The 24,246-nt window shown below is 38.5% G+C and overlaps 1 protein-coding gene across 4 annotated transcripts in view; it reads left to right on the top strand.

Moving 5' to 3' along the window:
- LOC122787538 (multidrug and toxin extrusion protein 1-like) overlaps positions 1–24,246 on the top strand; it is a 677,270-nt gene that overhangs the window by 608,092 nt on the left and 44,932 nt on the right. For 2 of the 4 annotated variants that reach the window (XM_044054307.1, XM_044054306.1), the window contains exon 15: positions 15,284–15,378. The exons of the other annotated variants lie outside the window; for them this stretch is intronic. In XM_044054307.1, coding sequence (XP_043910242.1) covers positions 15,284–15,378 — 95 coding nt within the window. The remainder of the gene's footprint in view (positions 1–15,283; positions 15,379–24,246) is intronic. 4 annotated transcript variants of the gene reach the window in all.

Raw genomic sequence — 24,246 nt, 5'->3', positions numbered from 1 at the left:
ATTGCCTAATCTAAAAATTAACATTACCCATAGTAAAGCACATCTTACAACCTGTGTTCCCACTTACCCCAATTGCTTTCTATTCTTTTCTTTTCTCCACATGATGCCACACTGTTATCTATTCTTTTCTTATCTATATTCCCCTTTCAGCTATGAAAAACTGGGAAACAGTAACTTTTAGCCATAAAAAAGTATACTGGCTACCTTTAAATAAATAATCTAAATGGTGTACTGTTCTGTTAAATGAATTTAATTATTAATGCTGCTGTGGGCAACCATTTATATAACCTATTCATATCCCACTGTTTCAAATTTATTTCTCACTGAACTGTTTGCCACTGTACCTTTAGGTGTTAGTTACACACTACCGCTCATATTTCTCTCAGCAAAGAGCGATCAGAGCTCTAGAGATTAATTATTTGAACCTGCAGAGATGTCATCTGCAAGTAAATGCAGTCAGCAATGAGGGGAAAAATCTGTAGTGACTTTTCAGATGCATTAAAGAATCTTTGTAAATTTCACTCAGAACACACTCTTCAGAGATTGCATGGCCAACTGTCTGCACATGCAAACTTCTTGCATCTCAATAAAAGCACTTGCTAATGCAAACACGCTAATAATTTTGCAAATGCAAGAACCTTGGACGTTTCCATACCTTTCATTGTTTTGTCTTATTTCTCAGGCCTGTTTGCTAAAATAAATCTATAGCTTAAACCAATAACATTATTCTAGACATCCATCCCTCTAAAATGGGAAATATTTATCTAACTTGTAAGTATAATATGATCAATACACTTTTACACACCATTTCCATCTCAGCAGTCCAAGATTATAGCATTATATTAAATTTAACATGCTTCTGTCCAGCCTTTATCTTGTTACAAAATGCAGTTTATGTTAAAACTAAGAAAAACGCTTGCTTTGATTTCTTTAAAATCTACAGCTGTCACTGATAAGATTCCTCCACCTCACATTTGAAACACCCTGACAGGACACTATGCACAACTACTTTACAAAATAACATGCAAGTTGCATCGTGATTTTTTTTTATATAAATATGTTTATGAACAAAATCTGCTGTATTTAAAGTTACTTCTTCATTCCCTTCAGTATCTTTCTAAACATTAATGTCATAAAAAGGGGCTTATGCTTTACAGTTCACCTACCAGTTTAAACACACTTGAAAATTCCAGTCTTTCCCAGCAACCTTTTTCTTGTAAAGCCACATTTCACGTGTCTATACCTATATCCAGTAGGTTTGGTGTTTTTTAGTCTCCCATTTATTCACTGATTTCAGTGTCACTGGCCTTTTTCCTGATTTAAGCCCAATGTACTCATGATATTTCTAGTCAGTTCATGTGTTTTTTTTCTGTCTCTCAAGTATTTTCCTATAGAATAGTGAAAAAGGTTTCACAGGCAAAGTCTCTCTATGAGCTTTGTTATCATCAGAAGAATAGGAAGCAGTGTTCTGTTCTGCTTGTCAGTCCTCTTTGATATATAAACTTGTTTTACTTCCTTCTCACCCTATTCTACATCAAAACTGTCTTTGATCCTCCAGGAAAAACTATTCTGAAGACAACTAGGTACATCATCTTGAATCTCACACCTACCCCTTGACATTCACTGATTTCTGGGATAAACGTGGTCCTCTTCTGCCTGGTATACAGTGAATAATCATTTCCACAAACACTGCTGTCCCAAATTTTAACACTTTCTCTTCTGCCACAGTTTTGTCAGGAGCAACAGTTGCTGCTGGTGTGATTGCATCATAGGTCTTTGGCTGCTTTCCCATGACCAGATTTGGAGCATACACACAGTGTGCCCTCTCAAGTAACATATCATGTTATTAAAGACAAGTCTAGTTGCTTATTTGTACTTAGAATTATGGCAATCTCTTCCTTCCATTTTCTTGGGTACTGCCGAAAGTCTCTGTCTTTCTCTGAGTGTTGTGTCTTCTAAGTATTTTATTTATTAAACAGCACTTATTGTCAAGTCTCATGTTCAGCCAGCCTTTTCTCCCTCTGATACTTGCACTTTTATCAGTTCATCTGAACAGCTAGTTAAAGTTTCTTCTATTTTTCCAGCCCTTTATTTGATTTGATATATTCACCCAGTGTTTCATTTATTTTGAGCACATTTGAGTGGATTCAATTAGGTTTTCTTCTAAATTACTGAAAGCCATCTCCTGTACCAAACCTGAAGCTTCAATTTTTTTTGTTGAGCAGCTGCAAAATTCTTCCAGAGTTTTCTTTTCCCTTTTCTGGTTAATTTTCTCTCAAGCTCTCCAAATTTCTTCTTTACTTGCAGCCAGTAACCAAATTTTACCCAAGTTGACAGTTTGACAGTTTCAATGATCCCTTTTTTATGGTTTCTGTTTTCACATTGTGAAAGTTGAAACTGACCTGTCGATCAGTGTGAAACCATCTTATAAGTCTTGAAATTGGCAGTATGTAGAGATGACAGGTAATGCTATATCATGTTACTTCTAGCTGCACTCACAAGTAGTATTGAGACAGGGGTCTATATCACGTTGTTGAACTTTTAAAAGTTCGAACACCATATGACCGACACCATATGTTCGAACTTTAAAAGTTCGAAAACGTAATAAAAAAAAATACAAAAAAAATACCTGAAGGTTGTAAGCAGGGGGCAAGCCCCCCCTGCACCCCCCATACCACCCGCTACTTAAATATACCAACTCCGAGATCACACTACATTGCAGGAATGGGAAAGTTTCCCTTACGGAGATCTCTGTTGAAACATTTGAAGTTTTACAAGTTCAAACATATGGTTTTGACTATATGACGTTAAAACTTATAAAAGTTCGACATCGTGAATATGACCCTTGAAACAGTATAGCATTAGAAAAGGTGATGCTTCTTGTACCTTAAATGTGTAACTTTCTGTCGGTGCTGACTCCTTCACTGCCTCTATTCACCTCTCACCTTGTCTGTTGTTACATTATTCCTCTGCTGCACCAACTGGCTAATTAAGATTTCATATTCCAAACTCCAACTGTAACAGAATGGTAATGGGGAGAGTCATTTGCTTCCCACAGGGGTCAGTATTATTTGTGAAATCTTTCATTGCATTAATCCTAGTAGCAGCAAATATGTTGCAGCTTCTGTATCAGTTGTTTCGTGCACCTTCCCCAAATCCCTTTAGAATACTAGTACTGCCTAGTCAGCAGTTGGATTCATAAATGGGTTAACATTCAAAGAGACGACAAGAAGCTAGCCTGTCCCATATCCATAGTCCCATGACTTAGTACAGCCTGCTTGCCCTCTTCATGGTTCATAGGTAAGTATTAGGCTAGCTGCCCTTACAGGCCATTTTAAACCTAGCCAATTTCCATTCAAAGGTGAACATCAAACCCTGTAACTTGTGTCTGTGAAGTAAACACCTTAACTGTTATTTCAATCCCCAACCCCAAAGGATCAAACCCTGTACCTTGTGTCTGTGAAATAAACACTTTAACCATATATCAGCCTCCAAATCAAACAAAGCAATCTATTCCGGGGCTCAAACCATAGACCATCACCACATGAGTCATAAGGAGTACCACTAAGCTAAACTACAAGTAATAATGCTTTCCATAGGTAAGTACTAGGCTAGCTGCCCTTATAAGCCATTTTAATCATAACCAATGTTCCTCAAATGTGAGAATCAAACACTGTACCTTGTGTCTATGAGATAAACACCTTAGCCATAATAACAACTCCCAACCCTGTGACTATTGCTTCTAGAACCACAAATTATTGCTGACTGTTTCTGTATGCTGGAGCTTTTTGACACAGCATTTTACCATTTCAGATGACAGGATTACATACATAGTGACTAGGGGATATTTTGATAGGCAAAAGCTTGATGAGGTTGTAGAGCCATGAAATCTGTAAAACTGTTTCTCATACTTTTCCATCAGGAGACAGGATAATTTTGTTCCTCCCACCACCATGTCTCCCCATTTCCTTAAGGCACAACCACAAACAGCTGTTTTAGAATAAATTAACTTAGTGGCAGTACATAATAACTTCATTGTTTGGACAAGAGGCAACTGGGTTTAATTATAAGGTATAAAGGCTCATAAAGCAAAATGTTAATTGCAAAAAATCTAACTACCACACTGTATACACGCAATGTATGCATATATATTTTTTCCCCAAAGAAGAGGGTATCCATGCATGGAGAAGCATATATGTAGCAGTTTTATGCCAGAAATTGGGATAGACCATTGCACATGATCTTTAAATTTAATGCCTAAAACAAACAAGGATATAATATTTCAAAACATGATGAGTGAGTAAAGAAGACTTTAAGATGAAATAAAGAAAGAGTAAATGATTATAAATGGATTATTTATGATCTAGCAACACTATTTTGACTGTAGATCTAGGGAAACATGTTATAGCATAAGAGTAAGATCTCTCTTCACTGATTTTTCACTGTTTTGATGTTAAATGTTATGTATGACAAAACCTCTGATGGGGAAATAACTTCAGTGTGATCATGGCTTCTTATAATATTGTAGATAATAAGAGCTAATTAGACTTAAAGAAATATTGTAAAATAATTCCTTGTTTTATTTAACTAATTTGTTGTTTAAGCAAAAATGTAATTAATCATAGAAAGTATATGATAAAAGTACTGGCAAGAAAGTCAACCCTTGGATTTCTGGTACAAGCTACATATAGTTGAATGTTGGGAAAGTACTGTGTGACTAAACCTATATGCAGTATCTTGCTCCTTGAAGGAATATTTTTGAAACTATTTTGGAAAGAGGATTTGCTGTAATTTTGTTACTGATATTTTGGATTAAGCATCTCTAGAAATGTGTTTGTCGAAATGTGTTGGTATAATAAACAAGACTGAATGGATGAGATTATTAAATTCAGTAAGATGGGTGGAATGTTCAGTTCATTTAGAGGTGGTAGAAACTGAGGGTGAAAGGGGTCATATATAGATAGAATTTAATTGATGAGATAAAAAAAGTGGGTTACGTTTTTAAAATATGATGTTATTTTCAGTAATATTACTGACTTGGAATGTAAATGGTATATCTAACCCTGTAAAAAGGGAAAGAATTGTGACTCTTATAACCCTGGGATTGTAGCACTGCAGGAAATGTATTTGAATTCAATGTAACAAGCTAAGTTATCAATAAATAGCTATAAAGTTGTGGCAACTGCAAGTTAAGTAGATGCCAACAGAAGAGTGATTGTTACATTTCTCCATGCAAGTGATGGATGTACTGGAGGGCCCACAGTAAACATTTGTAGGGATAAATGGGAGGAGATATACTGTATATGTCACTGTACTTTTGTTTAAGTTTCATTCAGGGTTGAGCAGACCAAATTAAAAGCAGTTATTATTCAGATTAATAGTGTTTCAACAGGGTATAATACTGTGTATTGGACTTTGGAACCTGAAAATATCTGATTTAGATGTTGACAAGGGTCTATAAGGAACTGAAATGAGTGTTAAAGAAGTACATTGTAAGATGCTGCAAAGGCTTTTGGATACTTATACATTTCTAAAGGATGAACAACAATGGACAGTTTCATATATTTTCTAGGATTAAAAAAGATTATCATCATTTCTATTAACTGTGCAATGCAGCTTTACCAGTTAGCACAATGATGACAATCTTAGATTCAGAGACATGGCAAACATGCACCGAGAAACACCTCATTAGTGTTTCATTAACATGTCTCTGAGTCAAACAATGCACTGTTAGACAAGACCATGCTAACATTCCCCCAACCTTGCATTGCCATTGCATGCCCACACATACCCACACAGATTCACTATACAATCTCGAAATACTGATATGTCGAATTTCAGTATTTCGAGACTGAATAGTCGAAAAACCACATACACGAAAACCCACAATAACAAACACTACAATTGCAACCATTTACAACACACACGCACAAACCAGGACATAATCACACACACACACATACACCTACCTAACTAAACAAACATAACAACACACACAAACACACTTAACCTACCTATAAGCAAGGGGGCAAGCCCCCCTGCCCCCTCACACCCCCCTGCTTATATATTCTAACTCCGAGGTTGCACTAAACACACAAACAACAAACACCACCGCACACACTCACACACACTAAACTCCCTACCCATTATCCTCAAACACACAACACTTATCTGACACCCCAGATAATTCCACAAACCGCACAACACGTCACGAACATGACACCACGATAGCGGCGGATTCGGCATAGTGTAGTTTCGGTTAAACTGCACTTTCCACTATTCGGTCTCGACGTACTGAATTTCGACATTTCAGTACGTCGAGATTGTCTAGTGTATCCACCCACACCTACACGCAAACACATGCTTTCTCACAAATATACACTTACAGAGACCCATGCCCAGTGATACACACTGACACTCACAAACTTAGACACACACAAACACACATGCACACACACATAGATACACACACACACACATACACACACACACACACACACACACACATATCCAAGTTGCAAAATCATGCCTCTATAAACAGAAACAGGCATGCACACACACACACACACACACACACACACACACACACACACACACACACACACACACACACGCACTCACACACCTACATGCATGCTCACACTCACTTGCACATATGCACACACTCACACACAAACACCCCACAGTCATGTGCACACACATATACAGACACAGATGGCTTTGTGATACCTACCATGAGTTGCAGTATGAGACCTAATACATGCATAAGGTTGAAGAGGTATATGCTCTGAAAAGAGAGTGTATACTTTTTCTACCTTACAACCAAAATAACGTGGTAGATGGAATCTCTGAAACAGTATGCTGTGCTGCTCTAGTACTGGTGCCCCTTCCATGGGAGATCACATGGCTAATTTTCTTTAGTCAGGTCCTTAAACTGCTGCACTGGTATACAAAATCACCAACAAGACCACTGTCTTTACTATGGATGCTGCTTGCATACTGCTGTAGCAGGAGAGTGGTCTCTGAAGCGCTTGGGCTGACCACACCATGAAAAACATTCAAGTAGACACTTTCACAGTGCAGTAAGTCTTTCTCAATCACAGTGATTATTCTCTAAGATATTTAGCCTGGTCAAAATTAGACAGAATTTTGTATCACCAAGAAACATTTGTATGTGGTTGGGAAGTAATACTTAAGACCACTGATTTGGTCTGACCATGGCTCAGTTGTTCTTGAGCTAAAGGATGACTTTTGTGGAGAATTTTGAAAGGCATTGAAAGTGTGAAGGATCCCAAATTGCTTTCTTGGGGGGGGGGGGGTCATTTAAAAAGTGGTAGATTGAACTATGAGAAGAGAAGATAAATTCTCAGGTATTGTTATCTGTTCATTGATGGAGGGAATTAAAGAGGGAGATTAAGGTTATAGTATACAGAAAGCTGAACAAAATATCTTAGAAGAAAGGAAACTGAAAAGTATATAAAGGTGGTGGCTGAGGTCAAACATGGTTACTCATAAGGGAGATGAATTGTTTAATGTTGATAAGGTGAAGCAAGAATTAAGTAAATGTTTTAGTGAATAATGCATTTTTAGAAGATAGTTTTTAGAGGGATGAATTTTCATGGGTCTCCAAAAGCTTTGAAATTGTTAGTGCTCAAATTAAGACTGGAATGCAGAGAAAAATGTCTCCATGGTAACAGATAAGCAGTCCTGGGAAATTAAATCTAGGTATAAGTTTGGAGATTTTCCAGTGATATATGAAGTTATAGCAATCTGAATTACAAAATGTTGGTAATATATTAAAAGCCAAAGAATTCTTGAACTAAACAGATCTTCCTAAACTGGATTAAGTGTAAGTGGCTAGTCTGATAAAAACGTTACAGTGGAATAGCTTTAGCTGGTACTTGAAGTCCAAGCTGTCAGTAAATCTGATAGGATTCCAACAGAGGTGTGTAAATTGAGGAAAAAGAATACACTGCATAACTGGGAGCAGTTAATGAACAGAATGCTGTATGAAGCAGTGGACCCCTGGCTTGGAAAAAAAACAGTTATTTCAATGATATTTAAGGAGTGAAAGGACCCTGTGCTGCTGTCCCCCTACCAACTAGGTTTTGTAAGACATTCATGACTGTGTTAGGTAAGGTTGTCATAGGACTGATACCCATAGATCTGTGCTAGTTTGTAGGGTACAGTAGACATACAATAACATTCTTAAAACATTTATATTTATAGATGTACAGATGAACTGAAGAAGAAAGCAGTATTAATTTTAAACGTAGATGCAGAAAAGGCATTAGGTTTAATGAAGTGGCTGTTTTTATTTGAAGTTCTAGAGAGAAGGGATTTCCACATGCATTAACAAAATTATTGGAAGAGATTCATAAGAGGGTCTGTAAAGATTTAAATTGTTGTTTCTCTTTGAGAATCCTTTAAATCCTTAAAAGAGGCACCTGTCAATGATGCCCACTTTTGCCACTATATTTTTGCAATCTATCCGGAGACATTGACAGTTTGTATTAGGTAAATGGAGTTGCAGAATTACATATGGAGAAGTCTTCAAACTAAGATGTCATTGTTTTCAAGTTATGTATTAATAATAATTTTCCCACATCTGGTCGAGTTAGACTGTTATGAGTTATGCATTACTGAGTTTTCAATATCAAAAAGCATAACTCCAAAAACAAAATAAAACACATTTTTTTTGTGAGCGAAAAGCCCTTTTCCACCCCGGCCAACTTATAAATATACCCCCTGCCACGGCTATACTACAGTTGATAAAAGGGAAAAGAAATCCCAAAAGTGCACTAACTGCTCAGACAATTCAAGTATAGTGAAACATACCACAATGTTAAAAACTCTATGAAAAGTTACTCAGATGAAAGTGCCTCAACAAAGTGGGAGTGAGACATTATATTTAGTAGATCAGTGAAAAGACTGGAAAGAAAATTTTATTATACTGGATATATGTAGTAAAATTTCGGGTTATAAAATTAATAAAACAAAAAGTAAAGATATTGCAGTAAATGTGTTAGCATCTAGGGAATTATAAGTAAGTTATGGATTTCCTTAGCTGGTAAGAATATTGAAATACTTATGGATATGGTTGCCAGATACTCCAGAAAATCAGTGGATTTTCATAGGTTCATAGGTTCACAGGTAAATATTAGGCTAGCTGCCCTTGCAGGCCATTTTAAGACTAGTCAATTTCCTTTCAAAAGTGAAAATCAAACCATGTACCTTGTGTCTTTGAGGTAAACAACTTAACTAATATACCAACCCCCCAACCCCAATGATGAATTAAAGAGGAAATTATGAAAATGTGTTCATGAATTAAAAGTGTTAAATTTAGAGCTGAATCAGGGAATTTACTGTCTTTTTTTACATCTTTTTTGAATATGAGGCAGGCATTTCTGTGTCATCCCCCTAAGAATGTTATAAGTTGCTTATAAAATTAGTGCAGTCGGTTTGGGTTGGGGAACATTGTAGAGAATGTAGGGATATATACTTATTTCCAAAACAAATGAGAGGATTAGGAATTCCAGATCTTGATTTTCATTTCAGGCTATTCAGATGGGAATATACCATCTGTGCATAGCTGGTCCATGTAGTTCATGTTGGAAAGTGATGTTAAAAGAAGTTTTAAAGGAGTGGTATGAGGTGCTTCTTTGTGGCTGAGGCCTGGTATAAGCTAGCAAAACATTCAGTGGGTCTCTACATAATTAGATGTGTGGAGCAACACATTAGGAAGTGGTTTATAAATAAAATCTTTAACAACTGGTTAGCACAGAAGAAAAGATAAGCACTGGGAAAACATTTTGGAGGTAAATGGAGAGGAAAACTAGTTTAAGTTGCAGGTACCAGTTGAAGAGTGACTAGGGAATAATAACTCCCAGCTTAATTTTTGTTTTTGTTTAAAATGGAGGGATAGAACTAAATTTCAGAGTTTACAGAGAGAAGTTAGAAGACGGTTAAATTACAGGAGAGATCTTCTATAGAATAAGTCCCCTTGTTATTCCCAGAGCAGTAGCTGATCTAATCTGCCTTCTCAGAGATTAGTACTTAAGAAGTATCTGCTACTGTCGACAGTTTCCCAGCATTTCTTCTGCTAGCCTGATTGACATGGACATCCTGAGACAATGTAACAATTGCCTCATGTATACTGACTACCACTTGCTCCTAAAGCAAACAAATACAGTATGCGAGAGATGTAATTATACCATGAAACTAGAATCAGTCCTCTCATGTAACAATAAACAATAGATTAAACATTTTGTCAGCACACACACCTCTCCACTCACACAAGATAAGGTCAAGACACATAAACCCACATACCCAGAAGTACTCACTAAGAACCTACAAAAAGCCCATAAATGTCCCAAGAACAAACAACCTACACATGGTGGTACACAAGCAGAATCCACCACTACACATAACAACACACATAGTGTATCAACAGTTAAGCCCCTGAGGCAAAACACCTCAAAACCTAATGTCCTCGTCATAGGCTACTCAATAGAATAGTGAGACACACAGATATCCCCCTCACCAGGTTGGACAAAGAGAAGGTCACGGTCAACTGACTGTCAGGTGCCAGGATCCATAAAAATCACACACTCAGCAACAGTTACCGTTATGAATGTGTCATAGTACATGTTAGAGTGAATGACTTGAGACATAGCTGTCTAGACTGTATGAAGAGAGACATGACTGAACTCTGTGACTGTGTGTCCTAGGCAGGTATGTCCCTAGCCCTAAGCAGCATTCTATCTTCACCTAGGATGATGCCACAATACAGACAGAAAATTATTGATTTTAGTAATTGGGTTAGCTTCTGTTGTCACTCCAGGGGGATCCAGTATCTGACAGCCTGGGAAGACATGGTTGACAGACCACGCTGCTTTGCCAGAGATGGCCTTCACCTGTCTTCTGAAGGCTTTTGGATATTGGCAAAGACAATGGCCTCCCCCATAGTGCCTTTTTTATGCAATGTCAAAACAACAAAATTTCTGATGTAAATAAATCCACTAGAGACAAACTCAAAGTCATGCTGCTTAATCCTAGAAGCCTAAACAGTAAACTGCACTCCCTGGAAGCACTCCTCACCTTGGAAGATGCTGATGTCTGTGCAGTTACTGAGACTTGGTTCAAGGCTGCAGAGATTACCCCAGCTGTACAGGGCTACAGTGCCTTTCATACTTTCAGACCTCAAAACAAGCGTGAAAGAACCAAAGATGGAGGTGTATCCATCTTCATTAAATCCAAATACACCCCGAGACTGGTAAAACAGTAGAACTCTCTTGAGCTACTCCAGGTCCAAATAACTATAGGCAAAATACCCTACCACATCATTGCTAGCTACAGGTCCCCCACCATGAACCAGGAGAAGTACACTCCAACCTGGACTTGCTAGTATTGCTCAATATACAGCCAAACACTTGGGTCATGAGAGATTTCAACTATCCTTTCATCAGTTGGGTATACACAATAACAAACATGATCACTCTGAGGTTCCTGGATTTTTTTTAATTCAGATGTCCTAGACCAGTTACTCTGCACCCCCACAAGGGGCTCAAATGTCCTAGACCTAGTGCACATCAACATGGGGGGTCATAGCACTAACCCCTATGTGTTGCCCTCCCTGGTAAAGTCAGACCATAAACCAGTCTTGTTTGAAGTAAAGATCAGACCTGACATCCCCACAGAAGCAAAAAAATGAAAAAATGTCTCCAAGCATACTATAGCCTACTAAGCAATGGTATAAAAAATTTCAAAGCCCCTGCTAACACAGCCAACAATGACTCCTATGCAGAAGAGTACAGAAATGCCCTATATAGCCACTTAAACAAGCAAGGATAAAAAAGTTATATAACAAAAGAAGCAAACTGATATCTAAGAATAAGAGGGAACTTACTCAACAGAGGAAGAATACCCTCCACAGCTTGAATCAGGTATGTTATAAAATCCTTTAATGCTAGTTATGAGACTAAATTAGCTTCCCTAGCTAAAGACAACCGTAAGGTATTCTTTAGCTACATCCAAAACCTAAAGAGAATACCCAGCTATGTGCTGAACTTATAGTGGATGCCATGGTACCACTCACACTGAACCGGAGGAAATTGCCAACCTGCTAGCTGACAGATATGGCAATAACTTTATCCCCCTATCCACACCAGCCATACCTCAAAGCATTCCTGACACCATTCCTCTACCAAATATCTCTAAAGAGCAGGTCATACAAGCACTGTCCAAGGCCAAAAGCATGGCATCTATGGGACCAGGTAACATCCCAGGTTACTTATTAAACAATCTAAAACAAGACCTAGCAGAACCACTTGACACTCTCTTTAACCTTAGCCTGAGCAGTGACTTTTTTCCAGCAGAGTGGAAAACACCAACAGTAATCCCCTTGTACAAAGGGGGTCTGTCAAGCAACCCAAGAAACTATCGATCCATAAGCCTAACCAGCATTATCTGCAAGGCCATGGAAAGAATCATCATGGACCTTATCAACAGCAATACAGGGGACCTTCAAACTCTTGACCCAACCCAGTTTGGTTTAACCAAGAGTAGATCAGAAAATATACTCCTGGGATTCAACTCATGTCCCTGCTGGACAGGGGCATCGGGTGCTGATTTGTCTAAACATGGGCTAAACTCTTCACTAGGCTTATAAGGGCTACAGGGCCAATAGCCTACTAACCTCATATGATCCTATGATTAAACCTGGTGGACTTCTCCCCACTCATGGATTAAGAAGCTTTCCCAGCTCAGGATTAACCCATACATCACTAGATGGGTAGCCAACTGGCTCACCAACAGAATGCACACTGTCAAAGTTAGGGAGTCCACCTGTACCAGTAGACCAGTTACCAGTGGGGTACCACTGGATCTGTGCTGAGCCTCTACTGTTTGGAATCTATTTCTCTGAGGTCCAGGTGAAAGTAGATGGACTGTGGCTTACTGGGTTTGCAGATGACTTCAAACTGGGCACAATCACTGAATCCCCCAACAGTGTAAGCATATTACAGAAGGGGCAAATGATTGGTGCCAAAGTCATGGACTAAAACTAAATGCAAAAAAATGTGTCATTATCCCCTTTGGCAAAGAAGTAGCCCCTGCTAATTATGATATAGATAGCACCCCTCTAAGCTCAAACCCATGGTGTGAGACTTGGGAACACAGGTTGATAACAATCTAAACTTTGATCATCATGTATCTATAGTGGTAAGGAAAGCCTTTTATATTGCGCATCTCATAAATAAGGGCATAGCATCCAAGAAGAAGGAGGTTATAACCCCGCTGTACCCGACCCTTATCAGACAACTAATGGAGTACAATGCTCCCTTCTGTATGTATCTCACCAGACAGCTGCAGCAACTGGAGACCACAGAGATTTCTACCCAAGAGAATCCAGGGCCTCCAAAAAGCCACTTACATGAAAAGACTGAAAGCCCTGTTATGGTACTCTGTATCATACAGGCTGCTGAAAGGTGACCTTTGCCTGGCCTACAGAGCAGTCTCTGACTGTGCCCTAATGGAAATGCTGCACATCTGCAAATTAAATGAGACAAGAGTCACTCACTCCAGGGATCTCAACCTAGCCTGTGACTTTAACAGAACATGTTGGAGAGACAAATATATCTCCCAGAGATTGCCACTCCTCTGGAATAAACTCCCATTTAACATGAAGCAGAGGTCCTGAATGACCCTATTTAAGTGCAACATTGACAATTGGATGGTTGACCGTAAGTTCACCCCAGAGGTGGCACCTATGTCCCTCATGGACAGGGGTAGTTGGTGCTGATCATAGAATCACTCTGCTACCATTGGCAATCTAACTATGACCAATTAGAGTACATGGGTTTTTACACAGCTAGGCTTGTAAAGACCCTAGGGCCATTAGCCTAGTAACCTTCTATGAACCTATAATATGACTATGCCTGGATTGGTTGACTAGATAATAAAAACACTAGAGGAATGCAGATATTATTGAAGAGAGTTTTGGGTTAAGCATATACAGTAAACTCTCAGTTAACTGGAACTCAAGCAACCAGAACTCTCAAGCAACCGGCAAAAAAATATCAAAGAAATGCAGTATAATTTTCATGTGTTGCACTTTGTTTTCCCCCCACAAAAACATACCTTACATTTTTAGCATTTTAAAAAGGAAGCTAGGAATAAATTCCCTCTCTTCCCAACCTGAGAACAAGTCAGCCAAAAAAAGTAGTATAGGATACAGTATTATATAGGTCATAGTTAGATGGCCAATAATACAGTATATAGGCCTATTTTTAATAGTAACTCTAAAGCAACCAGAAGCTACAGTTATCTGGCATCTACCAATCCCCATGTGTGCCGGTTAACTGAGAGTTTACTGTAAGACACTATTTGATTTTAAACTTCTATTGATGGATACATTGAAAGATAGATGGACTAAGTTGTTGGACTTTCGATGGTTGAAAGAACAGTGGTTTGTCATATGCAGGGTATCAAGATACTCCATGAAGTTGTGCAGATTCTGCATATGGAATTGCATTGATACTTTAATGCTATGATGATGGTTCAGAAAAAAAATTCAAACATAGATGCTAGTTGCTGGAGTTGTAGGACTAATGATAGTGGACATTGGGTGCATGTGTTCTGGGCCTGCCCCAGGATGGAAACATTTAAAAAGGAACTTGAAACTCTATTAAATGAGGTATTTAGGATGCACATTTTATTATACCAAGTATTGGATTGTTGGGAGATTTTGGAGATCTGTAATTTCATTAATATAATATAGCTTAAAAAGTGATAAATAAAAACTGGAAATTGGAAGCGCCCCCTAAGTTAGAAAACTTGGAGAAATAGTCTTGGAGTTAGCTGAAACAAGATGACTCTTTTTTAATAACCAAATGTCATGGTATCAATTTATAAGTAGTGGAATTGTAATAATGTGCAATATGACCTCCTCCCCAGTACATCATTCCAAAGAAAAGGTCATCAGGGTGATTTATCAGTTCTTGATGAGAAATTGATAAATATGTAGTGGGAATGTTAAATACATAAAATGGAAATATTGTGTATGAATGTATTCAAATGATGCATTGCGAATGTGGCCTTAATCATTGACTGTGTTTGTTGTTTTAATGATGGGTGTAAATAATGCTGATTACATAAAAAAACTGTGTTTGCAAATCTAGAGAACAATTAAGTGAAACAGAAATGGTATTAGCTCAAGTAATTAAATTTTAGTGGAAATTCCTTAAATAATTCAATTACAATTTTTGTGATTTTCTTTCAACAGGTCTGTGGACAGGCTTGTTTATCTGTGTAGTTTGTCAGTCTGTGCTCTTTCTAATACTGTGCTTTACAATGGACTGGAACAAGGCAACAGATGAGGTAAGTGATACACAGCTGAGACCTTTGGTCATATCAAAATCCTTTTGGCACTTTCCAAAATTAAAGACATTACTTCCATGGGTCCTGACAGTATTCCTGGATGTCTGCTGAGAAACATAAAATCCCTCCTAACAAAACCCCTCCATCAACTTTTCATTCTGAGTCTCTCCACTGGTTATGTCCATGAGGTGTGAAGAATTACAGTTGTGGTGCCTTTGCATAAAGGTGGACTCTGTACTGACCGTGGGATTTACAGGCTTATTAGTCTCACTGGTATTATGTCCAAGGCAATGGAACATATTATAGCTGAATTTATAAAAATTGGTATAGGTAACCTCAGGTCTATCTTAGAACATTGATGTCCCAAAAAGTTGAGCTCATAACATCAAGCCCAAATAACTGAAAGAACAGAACTGTGAACCAGAAGTTAAATGAACATAACATTGTAAACAGATGTTTTTTGCATGGGAGCAAGCCCCCCTGAACCCCCACCACACTGCTAATTATATATGCCAACTCCTAGATCACACCACAGCTGAGAATAGGCAAAACCCCAATTCCTGCTATACAGCAATCTCACACAAGTACCTACTTGCACTGTGCAATGCAATTATGTTCAGACATCTTGCAGTTTGACATTCTGTTCTTGCAATTATTTGCATTCAGTGTTATGAACATCAACATTTTGGGAAGTTAATGCACTAACGTAGACCCAAGTGATATTACATTTTTGGATAAAATATATAAAAGCATCTTGGACCCATTTATGAGACCTATAGTAACGGTAAATGGTTCAAAAACAAACAATTTGCTATTTTTATTGACAATCAGTGCAAAAAGCTTTTGAAAGACAGGGAATACATTTTATGTGATTCCTGAAACCTTTTAAGCAGCCTGAGAATTATACCTTTTGATGGGTGCTTTGTTTTTGTGACTATAGATGTGGTTAATTTGTTTTCAGTAATACCACATGATGAAGGGATGGAGTGTTTCTCATATGTTTTGAAAACTTGGTCTGATTTTTCAAGTCTTGATATTAAAGTGTTGAATCTACTTCTTGAATATGTTTTAAAAATCAATTTTATATTTTTAGAAGATGAATACTTCCATCAGACTGCTGGTGTAGCTATTGGGGCTGTTTGTGCCCCCATTGTATGCAAATGTGGTCTTAGCAGTCTGGGAGGAAAGGTTTGTATTCAAGAGCGAACTTTTTAAGAAGGTATTAGCATATTTTTGATTCATTGATTATATATTAATCCTCTGGGAAGGTAAAGAGACTGAAATAGAAACTTTTATATCATACCTTGAAACCACTACTGGGTACACAGAAACTAAGTTTTTCCTCACCTTCCCACCTTGGTGCTGATGTATTTTTAAACTCAACTGTCTTTCTAGTTGCCTGCCCCTTATATTAATTTGAACACATATGTCCTTCCCTCTCCTCTTTCACTGGCTATTGTAAGTAAGCACAAAAGTATCATTTTGTGAAATCACTCTCCTTCAATTGTTTTAAATCTATTGACCATCCCACACTATTCCATAGAACCAGACTACAAAGTGCCCACCCCCTTCCAATCTATCTTTCTGTTTTAAAATGAGTGGCTCTCCACTTAGATGGCTAAAGCTTAAGTTAACCCCTGTTTCATATCTAACTGCTTAGTGCACATTACTGCTGTTAGGATATTAACCCATTTTTCCATCTTACCTTTAAAATCTGCAACATGAATGGCCACGGTGGTGCAGAGGTTAGCGTTGTCACCTCACAGCAAGAGGTTCTCCTATTCAATTCTCAGCTGGAGCGCCTTCTGTGTGGAGTCTGCATGTCCTCCCCACGGTCGAGTGAACTTTAAAAAGACATGCAGGTAGGTGCGTGGGCGTCTGGCTGGCAACTTGGCACTGTAAAAATCCACTGCCAGTCATTAGCAGACCAGAGTTCCACTGTGGTCACCACTAACCGGGAAAAGCCGAAAGAAGACCTTTAAAATCTGCAACATCTGCTCCAAGACCACCAATTATTGGAGAGCCCACATTCTGCCTCCTAGTCATCATCTTGGGATTAGTGCTACTGTTTGCTCCTAGTGAGAAGAGGAGCATATGGGCATTATTTCCTGGGGACTGATGATCACCGGAAAGTCTAATAACTGCTTCATATGTCCCAGCTTGGAATTTGTGCTTATATTTTGCTCCTGGTGAGAGAAGGAGCAGAGTGCATTGATTCCTGACTGTTTCTGGCTGGGAAATGAGTGTCTGTGCTTGACCTTCGTACCGGAAAAGGCTACAACAAGCCTACAGACCCTTCATTATCTGGGACAACATTGTGGATCACCAAACAGTCTGTGACCTGCTTCCCATCTTGGGATTGGTGCTACTATTCTGCTTCTGGTGAGAGTAGAAGCAAAGGAGCATTGTATCCCAGCAGAGAGAAGCTGTGTTGTGACCAATGCTACTAGTAGTCAGGCAGTAGCCACTCAGGTGACTCCCTCTTTTCATCATTTTTGACAAGCTAATTCTTCTCTTCAGTAAGCACTTTTTGATTTGCTACTAACTTTGGAATATATACCTAAATATTTTATTTATTTATTATAATTTATTATTTTTTGACTGGACCAGACCAGATTACTGGAACCTGAATAAAAATAAACAATCAATCACTGGGGTCATAATAGCTGCAAGGAGAAGAAACTGCTGGCAGATAGAGTGTGTCTATAAAATTAAAATTAAATATGGCCAGGAATGTAGCAAGGGGATTTGGTACAGTGGTGTGCTACTGGCCGTTCACAAATGAGATTATGTGCAGGAAAAGCATTACAGGTTTTGAACATACTTTTAAAATGATGGAGTATTGTTGTTGAGGAAACCAGTTTTAGTTGGATATTTGTTGCTTTTGACTGACTGTAGGGAGTTCTGCTCTGTGCACTGAGTCAGATTTACAGCATAGGATAAAAGGATAATGAAGCTAATTAGATAAGGGCAATAAAACTATGAAAGGAAAAGCTATATGATATCAGCAAGAGACAGAAAGACGATAGGGATGAGGAAGACTATGAGAGTAGGGATAGAGCGAAAGAGTTGTTAGTTCTGGAGAGAAAAAGAGCCACAAAGAAGTACTAAGGATACTGGGATTAGAAAGGCAGTGGGTTATAAGGAGGGGTGAGAGAATGATACTGCTCAGAGTACCGTGGGTAGGGGATAGAAGGATAAGTAGCTAGGAGTTGAGTGGATTATATTAAGAAATAAGAGTTGAATTAACTGGGATAGAAGAAAAGCTGAAGTCAGTATAACATCACTAGAAGTTTTCAGCAAACATTTTTAACCAGTTAGTGACACTGTTGCAGTCTCTAGGTTCAGAAATTAAGCACTGGCTTTCGGTAATCCAGTTGCAGTTAAATGTAGAAACAAAGGCATAGCAATGATGTAAACAGTAGTCTAGACCTTGTGGTACAGTGGAAAAAGTAGAACAGTAGAAGCAAAATTATAACGTTATGGCATGCAATTAAGTACTTTAGTCAGGTTAATCAATATAGTTAGTTGCTCTCCTCAACTCAGCTATGACAATGAGCGAGAGTGGTCAGCAGATGAAAAACCAAATAAACAACTTAAACTGGTTTCAGAGCTTAGCTCAGCCTTGAGCATCCAAATAGGCAAAGGAGAGCAGCAGACAGTAACTAATAGATAAATCTACTATCACTAATAAAATAAGCAAGAGACCACAATGCCTATAGCACTCTAATCTAGATCTTAAAGAGTGCTAGCTAAGAATGCAATGTTATATGACAATCAATTTTTACATAATGTAGTATTTTAGAATGTTTACAAGTAGAATAGACTTTGATTAAGACCATTGATACAACATTCGCAGAGATGACTGCTAACACCATATACAACTTTGCCTTAATCTGATGCCTAACAGTTTAGCAGACTCGCATTATACAAGTGAGGCAAAAACAAGCAAATATAAGAGACAATACCTGTAAGAGGAAATCGCTGAAGATTAAATTCTAAAAATCGGATCTAGTACACCACTAGGACCAATCCTTGTGTGGAGGTTGAGAAATGTATCAGAAAGATGGCGTGCAACGCCAGCTAAGGTTTTTTAAATCCATAAATCATCAAGCTCTACTTATTAGTTTCCCCTCAAATGTTTGGCAGTTCCCTGTATAGCCACAGACACCATAAGCTGTCATTTTTACTTTAAACCATTGATATTTCACCAATACCTAGTTGCACACAGAACAACTAGTTAGCAGTGACAAGCACTGCAACCAGAGTTGCAAACCAGATGCTGTTGACATTACTTTATATTCTCACTCCAACTGTCTAATCAATAAAAATGGAACTGTTGCCATGGAAATCAATTTTCCCACTATCTCTGTTACCATCTTGGTGGATATAGGCATTCTGAGGCAGTATACAAATTGCCTCATGTTTACTGACAACCAATTAATTCTCAAACAAACTGATATTGTATGTGAGAGATGCATTTACACAATGTCACTGGCTGCAAAGCTCTCGCATAAAAGCAGCCCAAATGTCAATCAGGTTGTCAAGTAGTACACATGCTGAACCCATCACACACAATTCAAAGCAGACACATACACCTGCAGATGTTGAGGCACTTAGCTGTAACCGTCCTAAACCCCAAATACCTCCTAGATGAAGTATACATAACAAACACCGTCAGCAGCCCCTTTCAAAACAACACCCATGTTAACACATACAGCCACATCTCATGGAGCCTCTTCTTCTAAGCCCATAAGGCAAGCCACCACAAAATCCAACATTTTGATCATTGTAGACGCCATTCTGAGGTACACTGATGTCCCTCCCACCAGGCTGAGTAAGGAGAAAGTCACAATCTGTTGCTTATCAAGGACCAGGATCCACCACAAAACACACACACTCAGGTCATTGGACCACAACTGCCAGTATGACTGAGTCATAGTCCTTGTAGGTGTAAATGACCTGAGATGTACCTCCCTAGACTATATGAAGAGAGACATCATTGATCTCTTGGAATATGTGTCCCAGGCTATAAGCCTAACACTGAACAGCATTTTAACTTCTCCAAGGATGATGCCACAATACAAACAAAAAACTGACTTTAATAATTGGCTTAGTTTCTGGTGTCATTCTAAGAGAGTGCAGTATTTGTCAGCATGAAAGCCAGCATTGCCAGGGATGGTCTACACCTCTCCCCTCTAGTCTTTTGAAAATTAGCTAAAACATTGTTCTCCCCCACAGTGCCTTTTTTAGGCAATGCCAAACTGAAAGTACTCTGAACAAATCAAAACCAAGAAAATCTAAAGGTGTTACTGCTCAATGCTAGGAGTCTAAACAAATAACTGCACTCCTAGAGCCCTCTGACAGTGCAAAGTTGCCTTCCACACATTTAGACCAGCTACTACAGGGACTAAAGGTGGAAGTGTCTTGATTCATCTCTGACCTGTACTTCACTCCTCTCAACTAAGTACATTCAGTCCTACCACCATGCCCTCTAAACTTACAACTGTCACATCCATTCCTCTAACACACTCAAACTGCTACTCCTATATATCATCCAATCTCTTTTCATTGCACCCCTACTCTTCTCCAAACTAAAACTTCTACCTGTAACAATACCCACTCCCATCTCCTACACTCACATCAGTAGGCTGAGAAAACAACTACAAAGCCCAGTCCACACACATAGATTCTCTACAATTCCTCTCAGTGGAAATATCCAACCCAACCCAGGGCCCACCTTAGCTACCATCTATTTAACCCACCGTCTTCAAAACCCTATAGCTAATCACACTCAATTCCAAAGCATTTGTAATAAAATTGCTGGCTGTCATGCCTGGACTGCCCTCTACCAACCTGACATTATTGTTGCCAGTGAAACTTGTCTCAAACCAACCATAAAAAACTCAGAATTCCTCCCCCAGGTTTCAGTACCATTAGACTTGATAGACACCACAAAAACAGAGGAGGGGTCGTCCTCTACCCTAGATCATATTACATAACCCTCTTCTTCAACTCCATCCCAAAATTTGCCACTGCAGAAATTCTAATATCCTTTCTAAAAATAAACAACTCCAAGAAAATATGCATCATAGTTGTTTAAATTCCCCCAGGCAATAATATGCCTATCCTTGAGGACATCCTTGCCTGGATCTCTAGTATCAAACATGAAATCATTATTCTAGGAGACATAAATATAAACTGGGCCCATATCTGCTCAAAACATCCCTCCTCTAATATAAACTTATTTCATTTTGCCCAGCTAATTACAACACCTACTAGATTTATCAAATATTACTCTGAAGGCTTCATCCTAGATTGGATACTGGTCACCGACCCAAACAAAATCTCCTCAGCTGGAACCATCCCAAATACTCTAAGCGATCATCTCCCTGCTTTCATCCTCAGAATGTCCCCATCCATCCAAAAAGAATAGCATTATAAACACTCCAGGAACCTAACCAACTTTGGCCCTCAACTATTCATCAACCTACTAAAACAAATACATTGGAATATTCTAAAGAATATCTCCCTAGACAAAGCTGTCAGCTGTTTCAACAACCTATTCCTTGAAACCCTAAATAAACTTGCACCTCCCCGCATGAAAAGGATAAAATTTAATTCAGACCCCTGGTTAACAAGTTCAACAAAACAACTAATGCAAAACAGAGATAAAGTATGGAAACTTTGGCAAAAACACAAAGATCATACCACCCTATAACATTACAGACAACTCTGTAACGATGTAAAAAAACAAATAACTACAGATAAAAAAAGATTACTACCTACAATTCCAGTCCAACAACAGAAACGACCCCAAAAAATTCTGGACAGGCACCTCCTCACTTCTAAACCCAGGTACTAAGGCCAAACCCACTCCATTTCCTAAGAAAAATAATTCATATATAGCCACTCTCTTCAACAACCATTTTATTAACACTATATCCAGCATTACATCCAACTTTACCCAGCCCTATACTAACTCAAACTCCTCTGCCACTAGTTCCTTAGATTCTTCTTTCCCCTCCTATACCTCTCCCTCTCCATCCTACTAAAATTCTACTGATGCCTACATATCCTCCACAACATCCTTCTCCTTAAAACATATCCCCACTGCAACCATAAAACGCCTTTTACTCAAACTTAAACCAGGCTCTAATGCAGCAGACAATCTCCCTACAGACTCTCTAAGACTTTCCACAGAGGTAATTGCCTACCAAGTTAGCATTCTTATAAATAGATCCATACTCAAATCCTATGTTCCAAAGACCTGGAAACTGGCATTTATTCTACCTCTCCATAAAGGTGGTGACCCCACAAATCTCTCCAGCTATTGTCCAATTGCTATTCTCTCCCCTATTTCCAAGATTCTTGAAAAACTGTAAACAGTCTCAAGTTCTTGACTTTCTCATCAACAAATAAAGTCTGTCTCCTACTCAACATGGGTTCAGGCCAGGTCACAGCACAAAGACTGCCATCATTTCCTTCATGGACACAATCAGTAAGTCTAGAGACTCTGGTAAATATGTCTCATCCATCTTCCTAGACCTTTCCAAAGCCTTCAGTGCCATATCTCACCCTCTTCTTCAGAGCCAGCTCTCACTAACTGGGCTGTCCCCCAAATCACTTAATTGGTTCTCAAGCTTTTTAACAAATAGGCAACAAGCTGTTAAATGGAACTTCTCCTTCTCTTCCTATCTACCTAACCCCACAGGGGTACCCCAAGGTTCCATATTGGGGTCCCTACCTTTCAGCATTTTCATTAATAGGCTTCACTTATCTGTTACTCATGGTTCTCTTATTCAGTATGCTGATGATTCTACAATCATTTGCTCTGCTGATTCCATTCCAAAGCTCCAAATCATTACTCATCAAGTATTGTCTTCCATTGAAAACTGCCTTAACAAAAATCACTTGCTTCTCAATCCTAACAAAACCAAGCTATTAGTTTTTACTCCTAAGTCACGTACCCCACTAAACAAAGACCAATGCACTATACTCTCCCACAACAAAACACCAATTGAAATAATCTTCCATTCTAAACTACTAGGTGTTATAATAGATACACACCTCAAATTAGATCTTCATGTCCAACACAACATCAAAAATTCTCATCAAAAATTGTGCTTACTATACAGACACAAACACTTTCTCACCCCCACTACAAAAAAGACCCTAGCCATCACGTATCTTCTACCTTCTCTGACCCATGGGGCTCCACTATTCACAAACCTACCCTCTAAACTAAAATCCAAACTAGAAACCTGCTACAATAAAACTGTCTAATTCGCAACAAATGCCTCCTACTCCACCCACCACCGTGCAGCTTTACATTCTCTAAACTGTTTAGAATTACTGCACTATCTCTCCTACATTCAACTAATGACAGCACACAAAATAATATACAAACCTTCACTGCGCCCTGCTCTTTCTTCTCTTTTCACCAACTACCTACCCAAAAGATCACTTAGGTCTGAAAATCAACATCTACTACAGATTCATAAACCAAAACTTACAGCTGGCCATCTCCTATACTCCTACACTATTGCCAAAAAGTGGAACTCTCTCCCTGTAACTCTCCGACCTAGCCCAGACATTGCAACTTTCAAATATTCTTTGCACAAATACATATCTTCCATTTGGAGCTGTTAACTGCTCCACATCCCCTTCCTTCAAGACCTGACCTCTTCCAATTCCTTGACTCTCTTTCTGCAAACTCTACTCCTTCTTCCATTCTATCACTTAGACTCATGTCAAAAAGTGATCATGATAACAGTCTATAATGACGTTTTCTTATGAATGATCCAATAATTATTGTAAAGTTCTTTATAAATGTGTATTTTGAATTTAACTGTTATAAGTATGGGA

This window comes from Protopterus annectens, chromosome 13.part0 (genome assembly GCF_019279795.1).
Source record: "Protopterus annectens isolate FY-2018-M chromosome 13.part0, PAN1.0, whole genome shotgun sequence".
Classification (NCBI taxonomy): Eukaryota; Metazoa; Chordata; order Ceratodontiformes; family Protopteridae; genus Protopterus; species Protopterus annectens.
Note: the sequence above shows the minus strand (reverse complement) of the source record. Positions and strands in the feature narration are given on the sequence as shown.